The sequence below is a fragment of the Thalassophryne amazonica genome, chromosome 6 (assembly GCF_902500255.1).
Source record: "Thalassophryne amazonica chromosome 6, fThaAma1.1, whole genome shotgun sequence".
In the NCBI taxonomy this organism is placed as follows: Eukaryota; Metazoa; Chordata; class Actinopteri; order Batrachoidiformes; family Batrachoididae; genus Thalassophryne; species Thalassophryne amazonica.
The window spans coordinates 110,246,711-110,272,897 of record NC_047108.1 but is presented as its reverse complement, the minus strand read 5'-3'; the positions used below and the strand labels follow the sequence as shown (position 1 = coordinate 110,272,897).

Below are 26,187 nucleotides of genomic sequence, written 5' to 3'. Positions count from 1 at the left end.
GAGGTCCTTCCTTAGGGTAGCTGATGGTCTAGCGGTTAAGCATTGGGCTTCAGACCAGAGGATCCTTGGTTCAAAACCCAGTCAGACCGGAAAATCACTAGGGGCCCTTGGGTAAGGTCCTTAATCCCTAGGTGCTCCCGGTGTGTCATGATCACCTTGCATGGCAGCACCCTGACATCAGTGTGTGAGTGTGACTGTGTGAATGGGTGAATGTGAGGCATCATTGTAAATGCAGTCCATTTACCATTTCCTACCTGTGACAATCAGACTGTATAACTCCTCCCCCTTCTGCAGGATGAATACATCACGATCAGAGTTTTTCAGTTACTCAGAGCTATGTGCAATACTGCCAACATCATGTCCAAGTGTCTTCAGTCATTTTGCATAAACATGTTGCACTCATTGTTCTCACTGTTAAAAAAAAAGAAAAAAAAAGCAATGTTTTCTGTTTCGGCTCTCTGGCAAAACAGTTTCCTTCAGGATTAATATGGTTCTTATTCTCATTCTCGGGAGTCTCTCTGACCTAATCCTGCTTGCCATTGAGCAAGACATACAAATAAGCTACAGTGAGGTCATAAAAACCTTCCAGGAGATGCTGCTCCTGTGCAGCATCTACTTAATGTACGATCCTGCTCCCTTCACCTCAGTAGAGAACCTCGCCTCCTTAGTATTTTATTTTATGTATTCAGAGCAGCGGGGTTAGAATATATATTTTTGATGATTATTTAATGTATGGTTTGGTTCTTAAAACACATGCACAATATGGCCTGTTTTTGCCTGTTTATCATTTATTTAGGCAATTTGATCATAAGGTTTTATTTCATGAATAATTTTGGCGATGGGTGCCCTTTTTTTTGGGGCTTGAGCACCACCCCCGAAAAACATCTGTGCACGTGTCTGGCACATGGTCAGTATTTGATTACTGAATGCTGCATTCCTGTCAATACACGCAACGTCTGAGTTCCAGGCTCCAACATGGGTGCTGAGTTCCTGTCACTGTTGACTGGTAGACATACACACACACACACACACACACACACACACACACACATGTATATCAGGCAGCACCAACAAGCTGTTAAAAGGAGATGGGAGCAGCAGTCTTATCGTTCGGAGGCGTCAGAATGCTCTTGAATCCATGTCACGAATGATGAGCCTGTGACTGTGAGCATGTGCGCGTTCGCCACTATAAATGTTAGCGCACGTGGCTGCAGCATCAGTCACAGCTGATGGATAACGTGAGGATGGTGGTCCTGGGTGTCCTGCTGGCCTTGGTGTGGCAGCACACGCTGGTTAGCGCTCACGTACTGGGACGGCCCTCGTCAACCAGTGACCTGGCTCAGCTTTGGGTAGGAAACACAAATGCACCGCTTTGTGAAAGCTCATTTATCCCGCTTCCTGTTTGCTGCACCTGGTCCAGATCCTCCTCCCCACTCAACTCCTTTTTTCCTTTGCTCTGTTCATCCATCTCCACTTCTCCCTCCCGTCTTTCTCTTCCCCTTTACTTCCATTCTTTTTTATTCACCTGTCACATGTTCAAACCACCTCATCCTACATTCCTGTACATTCTCAGATATTTCTCCGACTCACCAGTTCTCTTGCTTTAGCTAATGTTGGAGATTTTCCCGCCTCCCGGTAGTTTAATGAGGGGAGCGAACTCAGAAGACTCAAAGACTGACAAGAAATGGACTTCAAATTCAGCTCATATTGAAATATGTTTTCACTGAACCAAGTTGCTACTACAGCTTGTAATCTGCCCTCACCCAGCGCTCTACCTACGTCTTCCGCCAGCTCTTGACCTCGCGCCCAGACAGGCGAACCGCTGCCCTGCGCGTGGATCAGTAGAGCATTTAACATTTATATCATTGACTGCTTGCGTTGTATATCTGAAGTGGTATGTGTCAAATCAAAACTGTGTTTTGTCTGTGTAGCATGGTAAGCCAAGAACAGTATGCATCATGGCATCCTAGAGGAGATATGAAGTTATCAATTAGACCAAGGAGGTCATGAAACATACAGTCCAACAACTCCCCATGTTGACATGACCTAAAGTCATGTCACCTAAGATAAAAGTAAAGTGCAAAAACACCAAAAAGCAACCTATCTACCAAAATGAACAAAAATGCCAGAGAGTACATAAGCCTGTGTGGTCCTAAAAAGAGTACCTCATAGCTGTGGTTACATCCAATTTTTATTATCTAAGGCGGTTGGCAACTGTCTAGGCAGCACTTTGGAACAGTGATCCTGCTTTAATTTTGTCAGTCGCTACTGTCGAGTCTGCAGCTGGTTCAAAATGCTGCTGCATGACTTCTGACAGGAACTCAGATGTGAGAACACATAACTTCTGTACTGGCCTCACTTCGTTGGCTGCCTGTATATTTTAGGATCCATTTTAAAATTCTTATGTTTGTTTTTAAATCTCTTCACAGTGTTGCCCCGCCTTCCTCTCTGAGCTTCTTCATCCCTACATACCTTGTCAGTCTCTCAGGTCAACTGACCAGCTGCTCCTGGAAGTACCAAGATCCAGAAGGAAGCTCAGAGGGGAGAAGGCCTTCTCTGTTGTTGCTCCTAAACTGTGCAACAGCTTGCCCTTGTCTGTTAGAGAGGCCCCTTCACTCCCCACTTGTAAAGTTTGTTTTAAAACCTATTTTCTACTTGGCTTTCAGCCCCAGTGTGACTTTATTTGATTTTATTTCTTATTAATTTATTTAAATGTATGTTTTAATATATGTTATAATGTACAGAACTTTGTATCGGTGGTGGTTGTGTTAAAGTGCTTTATGTTACGCTTGTCTTAAAGAAGAGGCAATCTGACATCTGCGTACTTCCGCACTCTTTCTCATTGAATCCTTTTATACTTACTCATGAACCTTCCACTCCTTTTCCAATTACGACCTAGCACCCCCTTGTGGCACCAAAGTGCTACTACTTCTACTAAATAACTTGCCAATTAACTGATAGTGTGTACATTCAAAGCAAATTAACATTAGCAGCTCATTAAATATAACAAAAATGTTTTATGGGAGGGTCCCCCAAATTATTTACCCTCTGCTACTCTTTCCCTTCAAAAATGTAATGTCGACCCACATTATAAAACAACTTCTCAAGAACACTTAATTTTCAACAGTCCACACTTGGTCCCCAAGCATTACATATAAGTAGGTTAGCGCTACGTAGGAGTCAGAGTCCATAAAGATGCAAAACTAGTAACAGTAGAGTCCATAGTAGAGCATGTATCTCCTGTTCCATGCAATACATCTCCTTTGTGCACGATGACCGTCAACTGCTCCATCCACCATAGTGAGTATCTGCATCTTTGCTAAGTGTAAGGTACTGTTCATAGTCATAACCTACCCGATTAACCAATATCGGGTCATTATCAGCAGTATGCGGCACCTTTGCCTGCATTACCACTGAAATCTTTCCTGTTTTTCCATTTTAATAAACTCTTTAGTCACTTTAATAATAACTTTAAAACAACTTTAAAACTACTAATTTACTTATACAAATCTATCATTTATGAACCATAACCTTTTCTAGTTGTTACACATATTTTACCTATCCCCTACACATGTGAGGTACTAGGTTGAGCTAACTTATACAGTTATATGTAAAACTTTGGGCACCCCTGGTAATTTTCATGATTTTCCTTTGGAAATCATTGGTTGTCTGTGTCATGGTTCTGTCCTGTTTGGGTTCCGGTCTTATTCGTCCCCTTTTCTTTTCCTTCAGTTTAGCCTGGCCTTGACTTTATTGTTTTATTTTTTGCCGTTTGATTATTTTCATTCTTGTTTGGTTCTGATTATTCATTTTCATGCATTATTCTGTGTCCCTGGTGTTGTTTTTTTATTGTATTCTTGGTTCTCTCATGTATTGCATTTTAGGTTTAGTCATTTATTGCTTTTCTTTCTGTATGCTTGGGTCACTAGTTTCATTCTTAGTTATCTTTTATTTTATTAGTCATGTATGTATTTGTTTAGCTTTTCACATTCTTTACATTATGCTTTAGTCTCAGTTCTTGCTTATTATCTTTAGTGTTTCATATCTGATAAGGTTCTGTTTGTGATTTATTGCATTCTCTGTTTTAGTTATTTTGTATTGTCTTCTTATTATCGGTCTATTTATTTATTTTATACATTATTCTGTGTGAGTTCTGTTGCTGCTTAGTTTATTATTATTGATCTCCTAGTTTCCCACTTTTTGGATTAGTCACATTATATAGTTTGTTCTGTCTGAGTTATTTTCATTAGTTACTTCATCCAAACCATCAACATGTTTATTAGACCCCATTCCTGCCAGGCTGCTCAAGGAAGTCCTACCATTATTTAATGCTTCGATCTTAAATATGATCAATCTATCTTTGTTAGTTGGCTATGTACCACAGGCCTTTAAGGTGGCAGTAATTAAACCATTACTTAAAAAGCCATCACTTGACCCAGCTATCTTAGCTAATTATAGGCCAATCTCCAACCTTCCTTTTCTCTCAAAAATTCTTGAGAGGGTAGTTGTAAAACAGCTAACTGATCACCTGCAGAGGAATGGTCTATTTGAAGAGTTTCAGTCAGGTTTTAGAATTCATCATAGTACAGAAACAGCATTAGTGAAGGTTACAAATGATCTTCTTATGGCTTCGGACAGTGGACTTATCTCTGTGCTTGTTCTGTTGGACCTCAGTGCTGCTTTTGATACTGTTGACCATAAAATTTTATTACAGAGATTAGAGCATGCCATAGGTATTAAAGGCACTGCGCTGCGGTGGTTTGAATCATATTTGTCTAATAGATTACAGTTTGTTCATGTAAATGGGGAATCTTCTTCACAGACTAAAGTTAATTATGGAGTTCCACAAGGTTCTGTGCTAGGACCAATTTTATTCACTTTATACATGCTTCCCTTAGGCAGTATTATTAGACGGTATTGCTTAAATTTTCATTGTTACGCAGATGATACCCAGCTTTATCTATCCATGAAGCCAGAGGATACACACCAATTAGCTAAACTGCAGGATTGTCTTACAGACATAAAGACATGGATGACCTCTAATTTCCTGCTTTTAAACTCAGATAAAACTGAAGTTATTGTACTTGGCCCCACAAATCTTAGAAGCATGGTGTCTAACCAGATCGTTACTCTGGATGGCATTTCCCTGATCTCTAGTAATACTGTGAGAAATCTTGGAGTCATTTTTGATCAGGATATGTCATTCAAAGCGCATATTAAACAAATATGTAGGACTGCCTTTTTGCATTTACGCAATATCTCTAAAATCAGAAAGGTCTTGTCTCAGAGTGATGCTGAAAAACTAATTCATGCATTTATTTCCTCTAGGCTGGATTATTGTAATTCATTATTATCAGGTTGTCCTAAAAGTTCCTTAAAAAGCCTTCAGTTGGTTCAGAATGCTGCAGCTAGAGTACTGACGGGGACTAGCAGGAGAGAGCATATCTCACCCGTGTTGGCCTCTCTTCATTGGCTTCCTGTTAATTCTAGAATAGAATTTAAAATTCTTCTTCTTACTTATAAGGTTTTGAATAATCAGGTCCCATCTTATCTTAGGGACCTCGTAGTACCATATTACCCCATTAGAGCGCTTCGCTCTCAGACTGCGGGCTTACTTGTAGTTCCTAGGGTTTGTAAGAGTAGAATGGGAGGCAGAGCCTTCAGCTTTCAGGCTCCTCTCCTGTGGAACCAGCTCCCAATTCAGATCAGGGAGACAGATACCCTCTCTACTTTTAAGATTAGGCTTAAAACTTTCCTTTTCGCTAAGGCTTATAGTTAGGGCTGGATCGGGTGACCCTGGACCATCCCTTGGTTATGTTGCTTTAGACGTAGACTGTGGGGGGGTTCCCATGATGCACTGTTTCTTTCTCTTTTTGCTCCATATGCATCACTCTGCATTTAATCATTAGTGATCGATCTCTGCCCCCCTTCTCGGCATGTCTTTTTCCTGGTTCTTTCCCTCAGCCCCAACCAGTCTCAGCAGAAGACTGCCCCTCCCTGAGCCTGGTTCTGCTGGAGGTTTCTTCCTGTTAAAAGGGAGTTTTTCCTTCCCACTGTGGCCAAGTGCTTGCTCATAGGGGGTCGTTTTGACCGTTGGGGTTTTTCATAATTATTGTATGGCCTTGCCTTACAATATGGAGCGCCTTGGGGCAACTGTTTGTTGTGATTTGGCGCTATATAAGAAAAAAGTTGATTGATTGATTGATTGATTTCCTAGTTGCTTTCCCCTTTTGTTTTGCTCACATTAATTATTGTCTGCCTTAAGCATGTCACTTAGTTCTCTTGGTTCTGTCTGCATTGCGTTTTCTTCCCTCACTCTCTTGCACCTGTTTCTCATCTGTCAGCCACGCCCCCCTTTCCAGATCTTTTGTCCTCACGTGCGTCTTGTTTTACTGTCATCGCCTTCCTTATTTAAACTGTATCTGATCACTCCCTCATTGCTCGTTTGTTGATGATTATCAACCAGCACCTTGTCTCTGTCCTGTTTATGCCATGCCGTGCTTTGACTCTGCTCTGTTTTCGGGATCCTGCCTTTAGCCTCAGTTCTAAAAATCCAGTTTGCTTGTGTACTGACCCTGCTTGTTTTTTGACTACATCTTCTGTCACCCCTGCCTGGTACTTTTGCTCTGTGGACTGCCTTCCTGTTTACTGAACCCTTGCTTGTATTAAAGACCATCCTTTTACTCATACCTCCTGTTTGTGAGCCTGCATTTGTGTCCAGCCTCTGTCTGTGCCTCGCCTTCACTCAGCCTGACAGTCTGGATCAGAAATTTCAGTTAAATATATCATATAGTAGACAAACACACTGATACTTGAGAAGTGAAATGAAGTTTCTAGTATTTACAGAAAGTGTACAATAATTATTTTAACTAAATTATGCAAGTGCATAAATTTGGGCACCCTTGTCATTTTATTGATTTGAATACATTTAGCACTAATTATTGGAACACAAAATTGGTTTGTAAGCTTGACCCTTGACCTCCTTACACAGGTGAATCCAATCATGAAAAAGGGTATTTAAGGTGACCAGTTGCAAATGTTTCCCCTCCTTGCATCTCTTCTAATGAGTGGCAACATGGGAGCCTCTAAACAACTCTCTAATGACCTAAAAACAAAGATTGTTCAACATCATGGTTGGGGGAAGTATACAAAAAGCTATCTCCAAGATTTCAGCTGTCAGTTTCCACTGTGAGGAACATAATGAGGAAATGGAAGATCACAGGCACAGCACTAGTTAAGGCCCGAAGTGGCAGGCCAAGAAAAATCTCAGATAAGCTGAAGTGAAGGATGGTGACAACAGTCATAGTCAACCCACAGACCTGCTCCAAAGACCTACAACATGATCTTGCTGCAGATAGTGTCTCTGTGCATCGTTCAGCTATACAGCGCACTTTGCACAAGGAGATGCCGTAATGCAGAGGAAGCCTTTTCTGCATACACGCCACAAACAGAGTTGCTTGAGGTATGCTAAAGCACATTTGGACAAGCCAGCCCCATTTTGGAATAAGGTGCTGTGGACTGATGAAACTAAAATGTAATTATTTGGACATAACAAGGGACAGTATGCATGGCTGAATAAGAACACAGCATTCCAAGAAAAACACTTGCTACCTACAGTAAAATTTGGAGGTGGTTCCATCATGTTTTGTGGCTGTGTGGCCAGTGCAGGTACTGGGAATCTTGTTAAAGCTGAGTATCACATGGATTCCAGTCAATATCAGCAGATTCTTGAGAACAATGTTCATGAATCAGTGACAAAGTTGAAGTTGCACTGGGGCTGGATTTTTCAACAAGACAACAAACCAAAACACTCCTCAAAATTTACTAGGGCATTCAAGGAGAGGAACAAGTACAACATTCTGGAATGGCCATCTCAGCCCCCAGACCTGAATATTATTGAAAATCTATGGTGTGATTTTAAGTGGGCTGTCCATGCTCGGAAACCAACAAACTTGAGATGTTTTGTAAAGAATAATGGTCCAAAATACCTTCAACCAGAATCCAGACTCTCATTGGAAGCTATAGGAAGCGTTTAGAGGATGTTATTTCTGTAAAAGGAGGATCTACTAAATATTGATGTATTTTTTTTTTCTTTTGAGGTGCCAAAATTTATATGCATCTGCCTAATTTTGTTTAAAGAATTATTGCACACTTTCTGTAAATCCTATAAACTTAATTTCACTTCTCAAATATCACTGTGTTTGTCTGCTGTATGATATATGTAACTGAAATTGCTGATCCAAACAACCAATGATTTATAAAGGAAAATCATGGAAATCATCAGGGGTGCCCAAATTTTTACATACAACTGTAAGTCACTATCACTCTCCATTTCCTCGTTCTCAAAGGACACTTTGTTAAGGGCCCCTTCACACATAGTATAAATAACTACAACGTAGGGCAGCTGACGGCGAAGCAGCTTGTATAAGCGAACCACAAAAACAGCATGCCGATGGGCAGGCGTGCATGATCCCAGTGCAACGGTTCACACATGCAACGGTGTCTGTCGAGCAGGAACACAGTGCAAGCAGCTGCATCACGTCATGCCACTGATGTGGAGAACAATAAAATAAAAACCAGTTGTATAATTAGTGAATATCACTGGGTTGATATAAATAATACATAAAAGGGGAGGCAATACAGAACCCCGCAGTTAAATAACCCTGGTTTAAATAAAATGTCACTCATGGGATTCAAACCTGTAAACTCTGATTACCAGATGGAAATTTTACCACTGCACTAAAATGGTAAATGGTAAATGGACTGCATTTATATAGCGCTTTTCCATCTGCATCAGATGCTCAAAGCGCTTTACAATTATGCCTCACATTCACCCTGATGTCAGGGTGCTGCCATACAAGGCGCTCACTACACACCGGGAGCGATAGGGGATTAAAGACCTTGCCCAAGGGCTCTTAGTGATTTTCCAGTCAGGCGGGGATTTGAACCCAGGATCTTCTGGTCTCAAGCGCAACACCTTAACCACGAGACCATCACCTCCCCCACCTCCTGCACTGGCCTGTAATCAGTGTGGAAAAATGCCTGAAATCAAGAAAGACATGGATGAGGTGTGCTGTGTCTGGCCGCTGCAGCCCAGCGCAAACGAGAAAGATGTTTTATATATTTCCACGAGGACAGAAGGCAGAGACACGTGCCTCATGAAGGAATGTTATACTTGTAAGTTCGTGTCCTTCCAAACACGGAACATGTTCTCAGGCTGGGACGGGAGTGGACACCCCCCCCACCCCGTCCATTCAGCACCCCAGATAAAGTCTTCTATCCCTCAGTAGATGATGCTCCATGAGTTTCCTTCCCTGAATGTGACACTGTTATACAGCTCAGTGCGTTTGAACAGGGCAATGTTTGTGTGCAGCCAGCTTCCCTTTGCACTGTAAAGCCCCCAGTTCGACTCATCTGTGAGATGAATGAGCAGGTTGTCAATGACTCTGCATCGACAGTTGATTCTTTGGTTTCTTTTGTGAGAAACATGTTTTCTGGGTAGATTGCTGATGTTTCTGAGATTCATGTGTTACTGATTGCTTGTTTTGCAGAGAGTCTTGTACAGACCATTGCCTATGAGTAGAAAGGTGTATCTTTTGTGTCTATGTTGGTGAGGGGACTGGCCACTCCCTTGCTAATTGGTTCCTTTCTGGGAAGTTTGTTACTGACTTAAGTTATGCTCTTATGATCAAACACCTGGAGTTGGGATGTGGTGGTTTTTTTTTTCTTCTTCTCTTTCACCCCAGTTTAAAAAAAGAGCAACTGTACAAACTGTTTACTGTTTCCAAATGATCCCACAATCATTTGTAGAAAGTTTTTTTTGTTTGTTTGTTTGTTTAATTCAGATTTCATTTTTGAAAGACCTGGTTTGGCAAATCAGGTTCAGGCAGCTGTTGTTCAAACATTGTTTTTTATATTTAGATTTAATTTATTCTGTTAAAGAAAAGTTATGCAATCCCACTTAAAAATGTTGGAAAACCAAAACTGTCAATACAACATAAAAACTAAGCTACTGTGTGCAAATTTACATTCACAGTCGGTGTCAGTGTTAAATTGTGAGATACAGTCCTCTTCCTCACTGGATTAAAAGGTACTGTGTCATTTCTGAAGCTGAGAGCAAATGCTATATCCATGATGAAATATTGATGTGTTTTTAACCTTTTTAGCATTATTTCTAACCTTTTCAAGATACTTTATTTTATTAACTTTGACAGAAACATGCAGAAAAGTTTGATATTAAATATTACAACACAAGTCATTTTTGTCAATTATTCTTACTTTCAATAAATCTAAAACCACTCCAAATTGGTAAAATAGGCCTTGCCAGTAACATTTAATGTGGCGCTTTTTGATGAGCTATAGGGTTTTATACCTCTAAAATAACACATCAGCCAGGGAACGACACCCAGATTGTCTTCAAATATGAGTAAATTAAGGACTTTTTGGGGCGGGTTCTTGTCTCATTTTGGAAATGAGGAAATGCTTGTGTCCTGAAAACAGTTCATGTTTTCAGAGTGAGTGTGCCATATACTGTTCAAGAGAAGAAACTTCAGTCACTGACCGAACAATAAGTGTACCAAAATATCAAATCTAGGCTTGCATCTTAGATGTACCTTCTGGCAAATTGTAGCTCTAGTTTTGAGATCCACACAATAAATGTTCTCAAAATTTAAAATAATTTCTTCCAAGTCTTGAACTTGTGCCCTGATGTAGTTGATACAAGCAAAATAACTCAGAAACTGTTTGTTACAAAAGCCAAGCAATATTGTTGGTCATGTTCAAGCAAAATAAAAACTGTGAAGTAATAATGGTTGTGTTTTTAATGCTTTCAAAATAGGTATCGGATCAGTACTGGCAAGACTAATCATTTAAAATATCAAATGGGAGACGAACGTACGCCAGCTTTTTGTGTATAAGCACTGTACATGAGGCCCCAGCTGAGTGCAGATCCAGACTTTGAACATGTTCCCCTGTCTGTGCAACAAAGCGCAACTATTGCCACCTCTGCCAAACAAAGGTCCAAGTTATGACTTCCCTTTAGGTGTTTGTGATGTAATATAGTGAGAATATCACCTTAAGAACATTTGTCTGAAACCTGTTTCATTGAAACCATCTTCATCTCTTCTAGTCTTTAGTGGAACAGTTTGAGGACACTCTGGCTGACGCAGCCCAGGAGGACAACTTTGACTACGAAGAGTCTGACCACAACCAGGAATGGAGCATGAACCATGATGCCAAGCAGGAGCCTTTGGATCCAGAGCGATCTCAAACACAGGGCCACAGCAGAACTGCGAGTCAGAAGATCCTGCTGCAGGATCTGCTGATGGCTGCAAAAAAGCGAGCTTCTGGCTGCTTTGGAGCCCGAATGGACCGAATAGGAAATACAAGTGGTCTTGGATGCAACAGCGGAAGAGGTAAGACTGCAGCTGAGACCAGAAGATGATGAAGCATACTGGAGTAAAATTGTAAGAAGTTGTGGTGTAGTTCCATATGGACAGCAAACACATAAACCATGAATTAACTGCAAAATTTACAAGACTGTATTTTGTTTTTTGTTTTTTTGTTTTTCAAATGATAACTGCGTTAATTTTGTTGTGATAACACTGAGAACTGGAGTCGACTCAATTAGACTGTGAAGCAGTTGTAAAAGTAAATGCTTTATATTAATAGTGATGATAATGTGGTAATGCTGTGATGGACACCAGCGGCCTCATGTACAAAGACTTGCGTGGACTTTCTACTAAAACTTGGCGTCCGCCAAAACGCTGAATCTGGCGTAAACACAAGTATATTGAGATGCATGAAAGTGTGCGTAGGCATGAATCCACACATGTTGTGTTTGTACATCCCACTGAATATGGAGCTGAGTGTGGAATCAAACTCCTCCCTGACCACGCCCTATTTAAATGTGCAATTTCATGTAAATAGACCAGGGGTGGCCAAGTTCGGTCCTTGAGAGCCACCTTCCTGACACTCTTAGTTGTCTCCCTGCTCCAACACACCTGAGTCCAATGAAAGACTCGTTAGCAGACTTTTAATGAGCCTTTCATTGGATTAAGGTGTGTTGGAGCAGGGAGACAACTAAGAGTGTCAGGAAGGTGGCTCTCAAGGACCGAACTTGGCCACCCCTGAAATAGGCCCTTTGAGCAGGGTTTCCCCACGACGTCGCATCAGACAACATCCATCCATCCATTTTCTTCCGCTTTATCCGGAGTCGGGTCGCGGGGGCAGCAGCTCAATCAAAGCCGCCCAGACCTCCCGATCCACACACACCTCCCCCAGCTCCTCCGGGGGAACCCCAAGGCATTCCCAAGCCAGCCGAGAGATGTAGTCCCTCCAGCGTGTCCTGGGTCTTCCCCGGGGCCTCCTCCCAATGGGACGTGCCCGGAACACCTCTCCAGCGAGGCGTCCAGGGGGCATCCGGAAAAGATGCCCGAGCCACCTCAACTGACTCCTTTCGATGTGGAGGAGCAACGGCTCGACTCCGAGCTCCTCCCGAGTGACCGAGCTCCTCACCCTATCTCTAAGGGAGCGCCCAGCCACCCTGTGGAGGAAACTCATCTCGGCCGCTTGTACTTGCGATCTCGTTCTTTCAGTCGTGAGCCAAATCTCATGACCATAGGTGAGGATCAGAACGTAGATCGATCGGTAAATCGAGAGCTTTGCCCTCCTACTCAGCTCTCTCTTCACCACAACGGTCCGATACAGCGACCGCATCACTGCAGTCGCTGCAGCGATCCGTCTATCGATCTCACGCTCCATCCGTCCCTCACTCGTGAACAAGACCCCGAGATACTTAAACTCCTCCACTTGAGGCAAGGACACTCCACTGACTTGAAGAGGGCAAAGCACCTTTTTCCGGTCGAGAACCATGGCCTCTGATCTGGAGGTGCTGATTCTCATCCCGGACGCTTCACACTCAGCTGCAAACCGCCCCAGTGCACGCTGAAGGTCCTGATTTGACGAAGCCAACAGAACCACATCGTCCGCAAACAGCAGAGACAAGATTTTGTGGTTCCCAAACCAGACCCCCTCTACACCCTGGCTGCACCTAGAAACACATGTGGACTGGTTGGGCGAACTCCCATGAACCCTCGAGCACCCGATGGAGCGTGTAGAGCTGGTCCAGTGTGCCGCGACCAGGACGAAAACCACACTGCTCTTCCTGAATCCGAGGTTCAACCATTGGTCGAATTCTCCTCTCCAGTACTCTGGAATAGACCTTACCGGTGAGGCTGAGGAGTGTGATCCCCCTATAGTTGGAACACACCCTCCGGTCCCCCTTCTTAAACAGAGGGACCACCACCCCGGTTTGCCAATCCAGAGGCACTGTCCCCGATCGCCATGCGATGTTGCAGAGGCGTGTCAGCCAAGACAGTCCCACAACATCCAGACACTTAAGGTACTCAGGACGGATTTCATCCACCCCAGGAGCCTTGCCACCAAGGAGCTTTCTAACCACCTTGGTGACTTCGGCCTGCATAATGGATGAGTCTGCCTCTGAGTCCCCAGTCTCTGCTTCCTCTTCAGAAGACGTGACGATGGGATTGAGGAGATCCTCGAGGTATTCCTTCCACTGCCCGACAACATCCCCAGTCAGGGTCAACAGCTCCTGCTGCTTCCGCCTCCTGAAGCGCAGGACGGTTTGCCAGAATCTCTTCGAGGCTGACCGATAGTCCTCCTCCATGGACTCCCCGAACTCCTCCCAGACCCGAGTTTTTGCCTCTGCGACCGCACGGGCTGCGGCACACTTGGCCTGCCAGTACCTGTCAGCTGCCTCCGGGGACCCACCTACCAACAAAGATAAGTAGGACTCCTCCTTCAGCTTGACGGCATCCCTTACTTCCGGCGTCCACCACCGGGTTTGGGGATTGCTGCCGCAACAGGCACCAGAGACCTTGTGACCACAGCTACGAGCGGCCACATCAACAATGGAGGTGGAGAACATGGTCCACTCAGACTCCATGTCTCCAACCTCCCCCGAGATCTGGGAGAAGCTCTCCCGGAGGTGGGAGTTGAAGACCTCGCTGACAGAGGGTTCCGCCAGTCGTTCCCAGCAGACCCTCACAATACGTTTGGGCCTGCCAGGTCTGACCGGCTTCCTCCACTCCCAGCGGATCCAACTCACCACCAGGTGGTGATCGGTCGACAGCTCTGCCCCTCTCTTCACTCGAATGTCCGAGACACGTGGCCGAAGGTCAGATGATACAACTACAAAGTCGATCATCAACCTCCGGCTCAGGGTGTCCTGGTGCCAAGTGCACTTATGGACACCCTTGTGCTCGAACATGGTGTTTGTGATGGACAAACTGTGACTAGCACAGACGTCCAACAACTGAACACCACTCGGGTTCAGATCGGGGAGGCCGTGCTTCCCGATCACCCCCCTCCAGGTCTCACTGTCACCACCCACGTGGGCATTGAAATCCCCCAGGAGAACAATGGAGTCCCCAGTCAGAGCGCTATCTAGTACCCCTCCCAGGGACTCCAAGAAGGTTGGGTACTCTGCACTGCCGCTTGGCCGGTAGGCCGAGACAACAGTGAGAGACCTGTCCCCGACCCGAAGGCGTAGGGACGCGACCCTCTCGTTCACTGGAGTAAACTCCAACACATGGCGACTGAGCTGGGGAGCAATAAGCAATGCGACCCCAGCTCTCCACCTCTCCCCGTGGGCAACGCAAGAAAAATGAAGCATCCAGCCCCTCTCCAGGAGTTGGGTACCAGAGCCCAAGCTGTGAGTGGAGGTGAGCCCGACTATCTCTAGTCGGTATCTCTCAACCTCCCGCACAAGCTCAGGCTCCTTCCCCCCCAGTGAGGTGACATTCCACGTCCCAACAGCCAGGGGCTGTGAGCACGGACTGGGCCGCCGGGCCACCCGCCCTCGACCGCCACCCAATCCTCTCTGCACCCGACCCCCATGGCCCCCTCTGCAGGTGGTGAATGCGTGCGAGCCCCAACCCCAGGCCTGGCTCCAGGGTGGGGCCCCGGCTACGTCATACCGGGTGATGTCTCGGTCCTTGATTTTTTACTGGTCATGGAGGTTCTGAACATCAGACAACATGAACACAGAAAAGAAATGATACTACAGATGACTGCAAAAGACGTGGAGACACGCAGGGACAGTTTATTCAGTATTCTGTTAAACCGATTAATTATGAAACTGGAAAAATGTGAAAACTACGAACAGAACAGCGCACACACACTGACACTAAAAAGGTGAGGTGCGCCTCCACTGACCATTCACAATTTACACACGCGTTTATTGACAAATATGGCGCACAGGAAGCCTATTAAGAAGCTCTGCAGTTCCCCATCAAGCAAATGTGTTTTTTTGTTCAGAACAATTGCATGAATAAACTATTTAAACACAAGACCCCCCCCCCCCCCCCCATTGCAGACTGTGCAGCCTCCACATATGATTTGATTTGAACATTGATGGAATGAAAATTTTTCCTATTAACAGAAACAAATTCATCATGTGGTGGCGCCTTCATATCAGTGTGTGTTCAGTTAGTAATAGCTTTGATTACATTCGGGAAACCGGTGTCGCAGACCAAACGGTCCAAACCCCCTAAAAATCGGTCCATCTTTTGCATCTGCGCATCATGCGTCATTTCAGATCACAGCAGCACGTCTGAGACAGAGTCTCTTTAACCAAAGCGATCAAATGGATTAATGGGATTATTAATCATCAGATGATAAAGGAAAAACCTCTTAAATCATTCAAAGGTCAGTTTTAAGCAGAAACGAGGCCGTTTTAAGCAGAAACTCAAAATTCCATGTCGCTTTGAAATGTCCAATGCTCAGTCAATGCAGCAGCTAGCAGCTCATTTAACCGCGGTGCGCTGATCATTTCCGCCGCCTTTTATGATGAAATAATGCTGAATTTATGTGGAAATGATTATTGTACAAAAGCTTCAGATATCTGTCACTGAGATAAATGATAACTGGAGGCAGTTTGAAGAAGAAACAAGGTGTTAATCCGTGAACCGCGTCATCGGGGGGGACCGTTCAGTCCGCGACACCGGCTCTCGCTGCAAAATGCACTGTAATGTTGGAATGTACCTGATGACATTTGGATTGGATTGCAGCTCGGCGCAAGGTTGACTGGCACACTCCTGACCAATCAGGCAGCTCACGCTGGAATGCCCCTGATGCCAGGAAGCTCAGCGTGGTCAACACCTGTGTGGGCACAGACGACCCCTGGCTCCTCGCCATATTATATCAAAACTTTGTGATGCATGTGTTGTGTTTGTGTCAACATGATAAGCAAAGAATGGAACACTTCATGGAGCCGATGGGTTTGACCCCAACAGAGATACGAAGACCTTGTTTTTATCAGTTTAGACTGTATGCAAATGATGACATTTTTGGGCATGCGTCAGAGCTGTACGCAAAAGCAGTCAGGGCAAATCCAGTCTGTAACATTAAGTGGTCTAAGGACAGTCGTCATGGAACATTCCATCCAGCAAGAGGGTGACAAAAAGTTTGTGTCCTGTGTGAGAGGGAACGGCCACAATCTTCCTTGCTTGCCTCAAGGACCTGGAGGCGTACAGGTCCTGAAGAGATGGTAGACTGCAGAAAGATAGATGGTAGAAAGGCACCAGTAGACGTGAACAGAGTGTGTCCAGGTCAGATAAAGCTTCATATTTTTGCTCTCTAAGTTCTCACATCTTCAGCCTGGTTTGTCCTGCTCATATCACCTCAGTCTGGATTAACACACTGAATAGGCTTGGTTATGTCTGAGTTTTCTACTTATCCTAGATCAGTGGTGTCCAAAGTATTCCAGAAAGGACCAAGAGGGGACAGGTTTTCTTTGGAGCCATCAAGTCCAGCAGGTGATTTCACTGATGAACCCATCGCATCTGCAAAGTGATATTCATCAGTGAAATCACCCGCTGGAGTCAGTGGCTGCAAAGAAAACCTGCCCCCTCTTGGTCCTTTCTGGAATACTTTGGACACCACAGTCCTAGACTGATTAATTCTGACGACGTTAAATACCTTCCAATTCCAGTGTTTTCAGATAAATTGCAGCCCCAAAATTACATCCATGGGGAAGGTTTAAAAACAAAGAGCCGTGGCCGGTGAAGATAAAAATTCTTTTCACGAGAAAGATGATTGGAGAAAAGAAGGAACTGTTCAGTAAATCAGCAGACCCAGATCACCAGTGCTGACAAATCTTCTTCCTTCTCTCTGTTTCTGTCTTTGTTCCAGCAGGGTAGACTGATGGAATCCTGGAGCTCATCTTCTCCATCTGATGCACTGAATCCACGGACCTCATAGTCCGACTGTGCTTTTGTTTGAAGTGATATCTATGTAACCATTTCTGTCCAACATGGTGTGTCAAAGATTTACTTCCAGAGTTCATTTTCTTACGTATTTGCATGTGAGTTTGCAACAAACCAGAAACAAAATTCTTCATACGAGTGATTAATTTTTATGTCTGCTGTTAGCGTTTGAAGACCGTTTTAACTCACAGATGTTTGGCCTGAGGAACCATCACCATGACTGGAAACGTTGCCAACTATGCAGGAAGCCATTAACCCAAAACTAACTTTAAAAAGCAAACAAACTGGAAAACAGTTTACATCTGACCACAGAACAGACCAGGGAGCCCAGTGGTTAAGGAGCACTTCTGCCGATATGTAGACCTGGGTTTCAATCCTGCTTATGGCACATTTCTGTGTCCTTGGAGAGGACATTTAGTTTCCATTGTCTCAGTCCACCCAGCTGTAAACGGGTACCAGTCTTGGCTGGGAAGGTAATCTGTGTCCCGTACCAGGGAAGTAAATAAGAAGCAGCAAAGGATGGAGTTCCTCTACAGCAGAAAGTCCGAGCCTTTCTTTAGTCTGTGTTTTGGTTTAATGGCTTCCTCATTGGTCGGCACTGTTTCAGGTCAGAGTGATGGCATTCTGGCTTAATAATGAAACATTTCTGTCTGATGCCTTCAACTACCACACCTACATCCTTAGTTTTTGTTTTGTTTTTTCCCCTGCCTGCAGTATATAGTAATAGTAAATGCCACTCTGACAGAACCATTTATGTACATTAATACACATATGTGCAGTTTATTCTTGCAAGACAGAAGGTATGTAGTGGGTGAGTGAACGTGGTGTGCGTGTGGCCCCCATCTGCCCGGCGATAACTGTGAAGTGATGAGAAGTGAAACACCGAGGAGACGGACCAGCCATACTACTTACAAGGACAAACTCATAAGGAGGAATTGGACTTGTGGAGGTCCAAAATTCTGCTCTGGAAGCCTGGTCTTGATTTTTTTTTTTTTTATTATACAGCTTATTAGCTTATTGTTACAGCTGCATCTGGCAACACTGTCACTACTGTGTGGCTGTGAGATTGTTTATTGATGCAGCCAATTAAGAAATGATCTGTAGAAATCTGACATCATAAGTAATAATAAGTAATAAGTCATAACTTTTACTGAACTTTTTATGACTGCAAAGCTGGAGTACATGAAGCTTGTGTTTTGAACATACTTCTGTACGACTCCTCATGCCGGACAACTTATCGCCATCAAGAACAGTGCTTTTCATACAAGATCTTTAAGAGCTATATGGTGTCACTTGGAAAGACAAAATTACCGATAAGGAACTTTTTCAAATTACAGATTCTAGCCCTGTATATATATATATATATATATATATATATATATATATATATATATATATATATATATATATATATATATATGTGTGTGTGTGTGTGTGTGTGTGTATGTATGTATGTGTGTATGTATGTATCTGGGAAAAACAGCAATTATTCTTTAATATTTTATTAGCTCAGAGCATTTTTTTTTTTTTTTTAATATAGTATCAGGTTTTCTATTGTTTGGCCGTGATGATGCCACTTTAACCCTGAATTGTGTCAGTTTGTCATTCTGAAGCTTTTACAACTAATTCCATCGGTTTCTGGAATTTTCTGTGTTGTTGGTGTATGCAAATTTCTGACCCACTGTGAATCTGAAACAAAGCTGAAATAAATCTGCCTTGTGACTATTATTTTTAATTAACTTTACATGGAAATAAAGATTCCGAGTGAAGACTGGAATATTTGTGGTTGTTCAGCTTCAACATTTCCATCTGCATGTCGTGTGAATTTTATGCTCCTCTGAATTCTATATGCAAACTGGAAGTGCTCCAAACTGAAATCTGCAGAAAATAATATGTCTGCATACATACATTTATATAAAAGAGATGTCAGTGCAGTGGGCCTGAAAACATTTAATTTGTAAGAATGGGCTCAATGTTTGAGGTTTTCAATTATTTGGTTACTGTGCAAGTGTCAACGAGTATCTGAAACCAAACTCTCTGTAATTTGTAAAGACAGACTTTTAACACTCTGTGGGCTTTTTTGGGGGGGACTCATCAGAATCTAACTGATTGCCAAGTAAGTTCTCACATATAAGGAATTTAATCTGGTGTCATTGGTGCACAAACAACAACAAAATAAAAGGAAAAAAATACTTATGTAGGACATAAAGGAGTCAAATAGACAAAACTACATATGTTCACTGTCAAATAAATATGATATAGTGGAATGGGGCTGTGCAAAGACATGCAGACGTAACGTACTTTTCAGTGCAGGGATGATCAGTCTGTACTTTGTGGGAGTGGGGGAGAAGGGTAAGTAGGGGTCTCTGGCATTGTTTATGAGTCCAGCTGTGGATGGAAAGAAGCTGTTTTTGTGTCTTGAGGTTTTAAAGTCCTGATGGACCTCAGCCATCTGCCAGAGGGGAGGGTGACAAAAAGTTTGTGTCCTGGGTGAGAGAGATCGGCCACTATCTTTCTTGCAGGCCTCAGGGCCCTGGAGGCGTGCAGGTCCTGTAGGGATGGCAGACTGCAGTCGATCACCTTCTCTGCTGTGTGGATGATACGCTGCAGTCTGCTCCTGTCCTTTGCAGTGGTAGCAGTGTACCAGATGATGATGGAGGAGGAGATGATGGACTCAATGATGGCAGTGTAGAAGTTCACCATCACTGTTTTTGGCAGGTTGAACTTCCAGGGAGCTCCAGATTTTTCTGTTTGCACCAGGACACCAAGTAATCGATCTCCCATATGTAGGCAGACTGATGGGATGCATCAGAGATGGGTCCGATGAGGGTTGTGTCGTCCGTGAACATCAGGAGCTTTACAGACTGTGACTGGAGGTGCAGCTATTGGTATACAGGAGTATATGGTCAGTAGATGGTCAGTCAGTGGGAGTGGGGCATATCAAGGGCCAAATTTACAAACTGTCACACTCAGTAGAGTGATTTATGGTATTAAATCCGCTATGAAATACATGTAAATCATCAGTAAAGGACTGAGACAGGTGGGACAGAACAGCATGCACTTTTAGCACTGCTTTGTAAGTACATTGTAAAGTACCTTGTAGCCAGGGTTGTAGCCATGGTGGGCTGCGCTGGGTGGCCCTGCCCAGTACTGCAAATTTCTCCCCAGCTCTTGGGGTCAAATTGGCTGTGCCACCAAGCACAGAATTTCTGAAAAATGAACTGAAATGTTGCTGAAAATGTACCAAATCAATCATATTTCAAGATTATAGAGTCGTAGCTTTGCAATTTTAAACCAATAATTAAAGTTTGTGTATCAAAGTGCAAACAGCAGAGATCAGAGAGTCAGCGCATTCTGTGGCCACACATCTGTGAAGAGCAGCTAGAAACAATGTCTCTGCTCTGAGCTGAAGAAAAAAAAGCCACCACGAAAAACCGACATTCATCTACAGGTCCTTCTGTATCCGTATCTGAAGATACATTCAGAAATTTGGTTTATTTTACAGCTGAAAGGCTTCATGTGTTGTGTGGGCCGCCCAAAGAGGAAGTACTGCTGGCTCACCACCAGAGGGCGCCCTGCCTATTGTCAGGTTTCAGGCACCAGAAGGCGCAGTTGTCGGAGGAGTCCACCAGGTGCACGGAGCTGACAGCTGTCACACATCATCATCATCATCACCATCTATAAAAGTCTGGGAGAGACATCACACTCTGCCGAGTTATCAGCTTACCCTACAGGTAAACTTTCTCAGCCGTTTTTGTGCCGTTCGCACATTCATTGTTTCTAAAGCCTTTGCAGTTGTGACTTATACTTGCAGCTTGTAGCCGAGTTTGTGGAAGTTGGAGGAGCGTCTCCACTCCTCACTTCTGACTTACTGAGTATAACCATTGACACTGCACGTTCTCCAGTTTTCCTCTGCACACTGGGAGTATTTGGATTTATTCCTTCAGGAGGATTTCTGTTTTTGCTGTTTGCTGGGTGTACACACGCCCACCTTAAACCTGTGTTTGTTCCTGCCAGCCGTACCAGATCTGACAGCTGGAAGCGGTGGCCACCTGGGGACTCAGGACTTTGGCGGCTCTGGCGTATTGCAGGTCTCCGTTGGCGGTGGAACATCGTGGGTCTGGCTCTTCTCTGGATAGGCGTCTCCTACCCTCGGGGCCTGCCCACGCGTCACTGTGTTTTGGGATTGACAGACTAAAAGCATATTTGGTTGTTTGTGCACATTGCAGAATAAATTTATTTATTCGGACATCCTATTGGCCATTCATTCACGCCCCCTGGCGTGGGTCCGTGTACTTCACTTTCCCAACAGGATAACTCGGCCACATCATGGACTCCGAGGGGCGTTTTCCACCAGTTGAACCACCAATGGAAAGGCAAGGTGCACAGGCTCCACCAGGAGGTGAGTTGGGTGCGCTGCAGCACATACTCACCAACCTTATTGCTCGGATTGGATCTATTAACCAAGCAGGATATTCACCTCACCCGTAGGATGGAGGCTCTCACCGCTCAGGTGGAGGCGCACGAGTCAGGCGCAGCTGCAGCCACTCCTCCTGCGGACCCTGTTGCTAAATATTGAAAATCCAGTGGTAGTTCAAAGGTCTACCCCCCCGTCGCCCGAAGCTTACATCAGCCCCCCGGAACTGTACGGGGGTTGTGTCGAAACGTGCGCGGACTTCTTGATGCAGTGCGCGCTCGTTTTTTTCACAACGCCCCGTGATGTATGCGTCAGACCACAGCCGGGAGGCTTATGTGATTAATTTGCTTCGAGGCAAGGCACGCGCCTGGGCTACGGCGCTCTGGGAGCAGAACTCACGGCTCCTGTCGATGTACACTGGGTTTATCAGGGAGTTTCAACAGGTGTTTTGATCATCCTAACAGAGGCGAATCCGCTTCAAATGTGCTACTGTCATCCGACAGGGGCACCGTAGTGCAGCTGAATATGCAGTCGCCTGCTGCATTGCGGCAGGGAGGGCTGGCTGGAATTCGGTGGCGCTCTGCACCACCTTTGTAAAAGGGGCTGTCTCCGGCCCAAAAGGCGCACCTGGTGGGTAAAGATCAACCATGGGATTTAGATGGGCTGACAGATCTGGAGCGATGCGAAGGATGTGGCCGGGTGCGCGTCGTCCCTCCCCCTTCCGGGTCCGAAGCAGCCCCGCCTTCTCCCCACTCCAAGGCCAGGGCTCTCCATGGGACACCAGCTCCCCCTGCTGATGTTGCTATGGAAACAAGCAGGGCCAAAATGGCAAAGGAGAAACAAAGGAGACTGGCACGTGGAGAGTGGTTTTACTGCAGCTCGAATGAGCATACGCAGAATAAGGGGCCCCAGGCGGTCAAACAACAAGACTCAAACCTTAGAGACTGGGTTAAGAGTGAGTCATACAAACCACACGGGTGTCTCACGCAAATGCACACAACTCCCAGTCACAATCCTCAGCGGGGATATTAACCCTTTCTGCACCAGCACTGATTGACACAAGGGTCAGAGGGGAATCTACTGGACAGAGTAGATGGGCTAAGGAGGTAGGGCTCCCTCTGGTGGCCGTTCCTTCACCATTGAAGGTGCGGGCACTAGATGGCACTCTCCTCCCAGTAATCACACACCAGACACAGACTTTAACCTTGGTTGTCTCTGGTAATCACAGGGAGGAGATTGTGTTTTATGTGACACCTTCTACCTCCAGGATTATTTTGGGTTTTCCATGGATGGTTAAGCATAATCCCCGGATCAATTGGCCATCTGGGGTTGTGGCTCAGTGGAGCGAAACCTGCCACCGGGAGTCTTTAAGATCCTCGGTACCACCCGGTGAGGCTGTTAAAGAGGAGGTCCGAGTCCCCTCCAATCTTACGATGGTGCCGGCTGAGTATCATGATCTTGCTGATGTTTTCAGCAAAGATCTGGCATTCACGCTTCCCCCGCACCGACCGTATGATTGTGCCATTGATTTTGGTTCCGGCACTGAGTATCTGTCCAGTAGGCTGTACAACCTCTCACATCCTGAGCGCGAATCAATGGAGACCTACATCTGGGACTCCTTTAGCTGCCGGGCTAATCCGGAATTCTTCCTCCCCGTTGGGTGCAGGTTTCTTTTTTTGGTGGGCAAGAAGGACGGCGGACTCCGTCCATGCATTGATTATAGAGAGCTGAACGAGATCACGGTTCGCAACCGATACCCGTTGTCTCTATTGGATTCAGTGTTCACCTTCGTAACGCTTATCACCTGGTTCGGATCCGGAAGGGAGACGAATGGAAGACGGCATTTAACACTCCTTTAGGTCACTTTGAGTACCTGGTCATGCCGTTCGGCCTCACCAACGCCCCCGCGATGTTCCAAGCCTTGGTTAATGATGTCTTGCGGGATTTCCTGCACCGATTCGTCTTGTATATCTAGACGATAGCCCTCATCTTCTCCCCGGACCCTGAGACCCATGTTAAGCATGTACGTCAGGTCCTGCAGTGGTTATTGGAGAACCGGCTGTTTGTGAAGGGCGAGAAGTGCGAGTTCCACCCTACTTCTTTGTCCTTCTTGGGGTTCATCATCTCCTCCAACTCCGTCACACCCAATCCGCTAAGGTAGCAGCGGTGAGAGATTGGCCCCAACCGACAAGCCGTAGGAAGCTGCAACAGTTCCTCGGCTTCGCAAATTTCTACAGGAGTTTTATTAAGGGCTATAGCCAGGTTGTTGTGCCCTTACTGCCCTGACTGCCCACAAAAGTCCCCTTCACCTGGTCGGATCAATGCGAAGCCAGGCGTTTAGGAGTTGAAACACCGGTTTTCGGCTGCACCAGAACTGGTGCAGCCCGATCATAACTGCCAGTTCATAGTTGAAGTGGATGCGTCTGACTCAGGGATAGGAGCTGTGCTGTCCCAGAGCAGGGAGTCCGACAAGGTTCTCCACCCATGTGCCTACTTCTCCCGCAGGTTAACCCCCGCAGAACGGAACTACGACGTTGGCAATCGGGAACTCCTGGCAGTGAAAGAGGCCCTTGAGAAGTGGAGGCACCTGCTGGAGGGAGCTGTGGTCCCTTTACTGTTCTCACTGACCATCAGAATCTGGAATACATCCAGACCGCCAGGCATCTGAACCCCAGGCAAGCCCGTTGGTCACTGTTTTTCATTTGGTTCAACTTCAAGATCACCTACCGCCCCGGGACTAAGAACCAGAGGTCTGATGCACTGTCCCGGGTGCACGAAGATGAGGTTGGACCTAAGCTGTCGGATCCACCTGATACCATCTTGCCGGAGTCCACTATCATCGCACCATCACGTGGGACGTTGAGGAAGTGGTCAGGGAGGCCCTGACCCGACATCTGGATCCCGGCGGTGGACCACCAAACCGGCTGTACGTCCCACCAGACGCACGGACTGCAGTTTTGGACTTCTGTCATGGTTCCAAGCTCTCCTGCCATCCAGGGGTGCACAGAACCGTGGCAGTGGTCCGGCAGCGGTTCTGGAGGGCGTCAGTTGAAGCAGACACCTGGGATTAGACAGCCCGCTCTGCTCTCCTGAAGGCAGATGCAGATCGCCGGCAAGCCCCGGCCCCAACTTACCAGCTCGGGCAGGAAGATCCCTCTGCAGACGGACTCACCCAAACTCACAGACCGGTTCATTGGACCATTCCCCATCGTCAAGATCATCAGTCCCACCGCAGTGAAGCTTAGACTCCCAGCTTCACTGCGGATCCATCCGGTCTTCCATGTGTCAAAAATCAAACCACACCACACCTCGGACCTCTGCCCCCCCGGACCAGCGCCACCTATTGCCCGCATCATTGAAGGCAAGCCAGCCTGGACAGTACGGAAACTTCTGGACGTCCGTCGGAAGGGTCGGGATTTCCAGTATCTGGTGGACTGGGAGGGTTACGGACCAGAAGAGCGCTCCTGGGTGAAGAGAAGCTTCATCTTGGATCCCGCCCTCCTGGCTGACTTCTACCAGCGTCACCCCGACAAGCCAGGAGGCGCCCGTTGAGGGGGGGGTCCTGTTGTGTGGGCCGCCCGAAGAGGAGGTACTGCTGGCTCACCACCAGTGGGTGCCCTGCCTGTTGTCGGGTTTCAGGCACCAGAGGACGCAGTTGTCGGAGGAGTCCACCAGGTGCACGGAGCTGACAGCTGTCACACATGACATCATCATCATCATCATCATCATCACCATCTATAAAAGTCTGGGAGAGACATCACACTCTGCCGAGTTATCAGCTTACCCTACAGATAAACTTTCTCAGCCATTTTGTGCCGTTCGCACATTCATTGTTTCTAAAGCCTTTGCAGTTGTGAGTTATACTTGCAGCTTGTAGCCGAGTTTGTGGAAGTTGGAGGAGTTGGCGTCTCCACTCCTCACTTCTGACTTACTGAGTATAACCATTGACACTGCACGTTCTCCAGTTTTCCTCTGCACACTGGGAGTATTTGGATTTATTCCTTCAGGAGGATTTCTGTTTTTGCTGACTGTTTGCTGGGTGTACACACGCCCACCTTAACCTGTGTTTGTTCCTGCCAGCAGTACCGGATCTGACAGCTGGAAGCGGTGGCCACCTGGGGACTCAGGACTTTGGCGGCTCTCGCGTATTGCAGGTCTCCGTTGGCGGTGGAACATCGTGGGTCCCGGCTCTTCTCTGGATAGGCGTCTCCTACCCTCGGGCCTGCCCATGCGTCACTGTGTTTTGGGATTGACAGACTAAAAGCATATTTGGTTGTGGATGAGGATGACAGAAAAACTGCCTTCTTCACTGGATTAAAAACTACTGTGTGTCATTTTTGAAGAAGAGAAAATGCTATGTCCATTAAATATTAATGTGTTTTTAACATTTTAAATGTTATTTAATTAACTTAGACTTTGATAGAAACATGCAAAAAACAACTTTGATCTTACATATACTGCAACATAATTTTTTGTTTATTA

General features: G+C 45.6%; 1 protein-coding gene across 2 annotated transcripts; it reads left to right on the top strand.

Moving 5' to 3' along the window:
* Positions 1-1,193: 1,193 nt before the first annotated feature.
* On the top strand, positions 1,194-17,994 carry nppa (natriuretic peptide A). Of its 2 annotated transcripts, none has more exons than XM_034171626.1 (3): positions 1,194-1,349; positions 11,129-11,414; positions 17,215-17,994. In XM_034171626.1, exons 1-3 carry the CDS (start codon positions 1,230-1,232, stop codon positions 17,220-17,222), a joined length of 414 nt encoding a protein of 137 aa, XP_034027517.1. In that variant the 5' UTR covers positions 1,194-1,229; the 3' UTR covers positions 17,223-17,994. The 2 variants fall into 2 exon arrangements, with proteins under 2 accessions (XP_034027517.1, XP_034027518.1); XM_034171627.1 differs by having other exon boundaries at positions 1,197-1,349; positions 17,218-17,994.
* Positions 17,995-26,187: the final 8,193 nt, after the last annotated feature.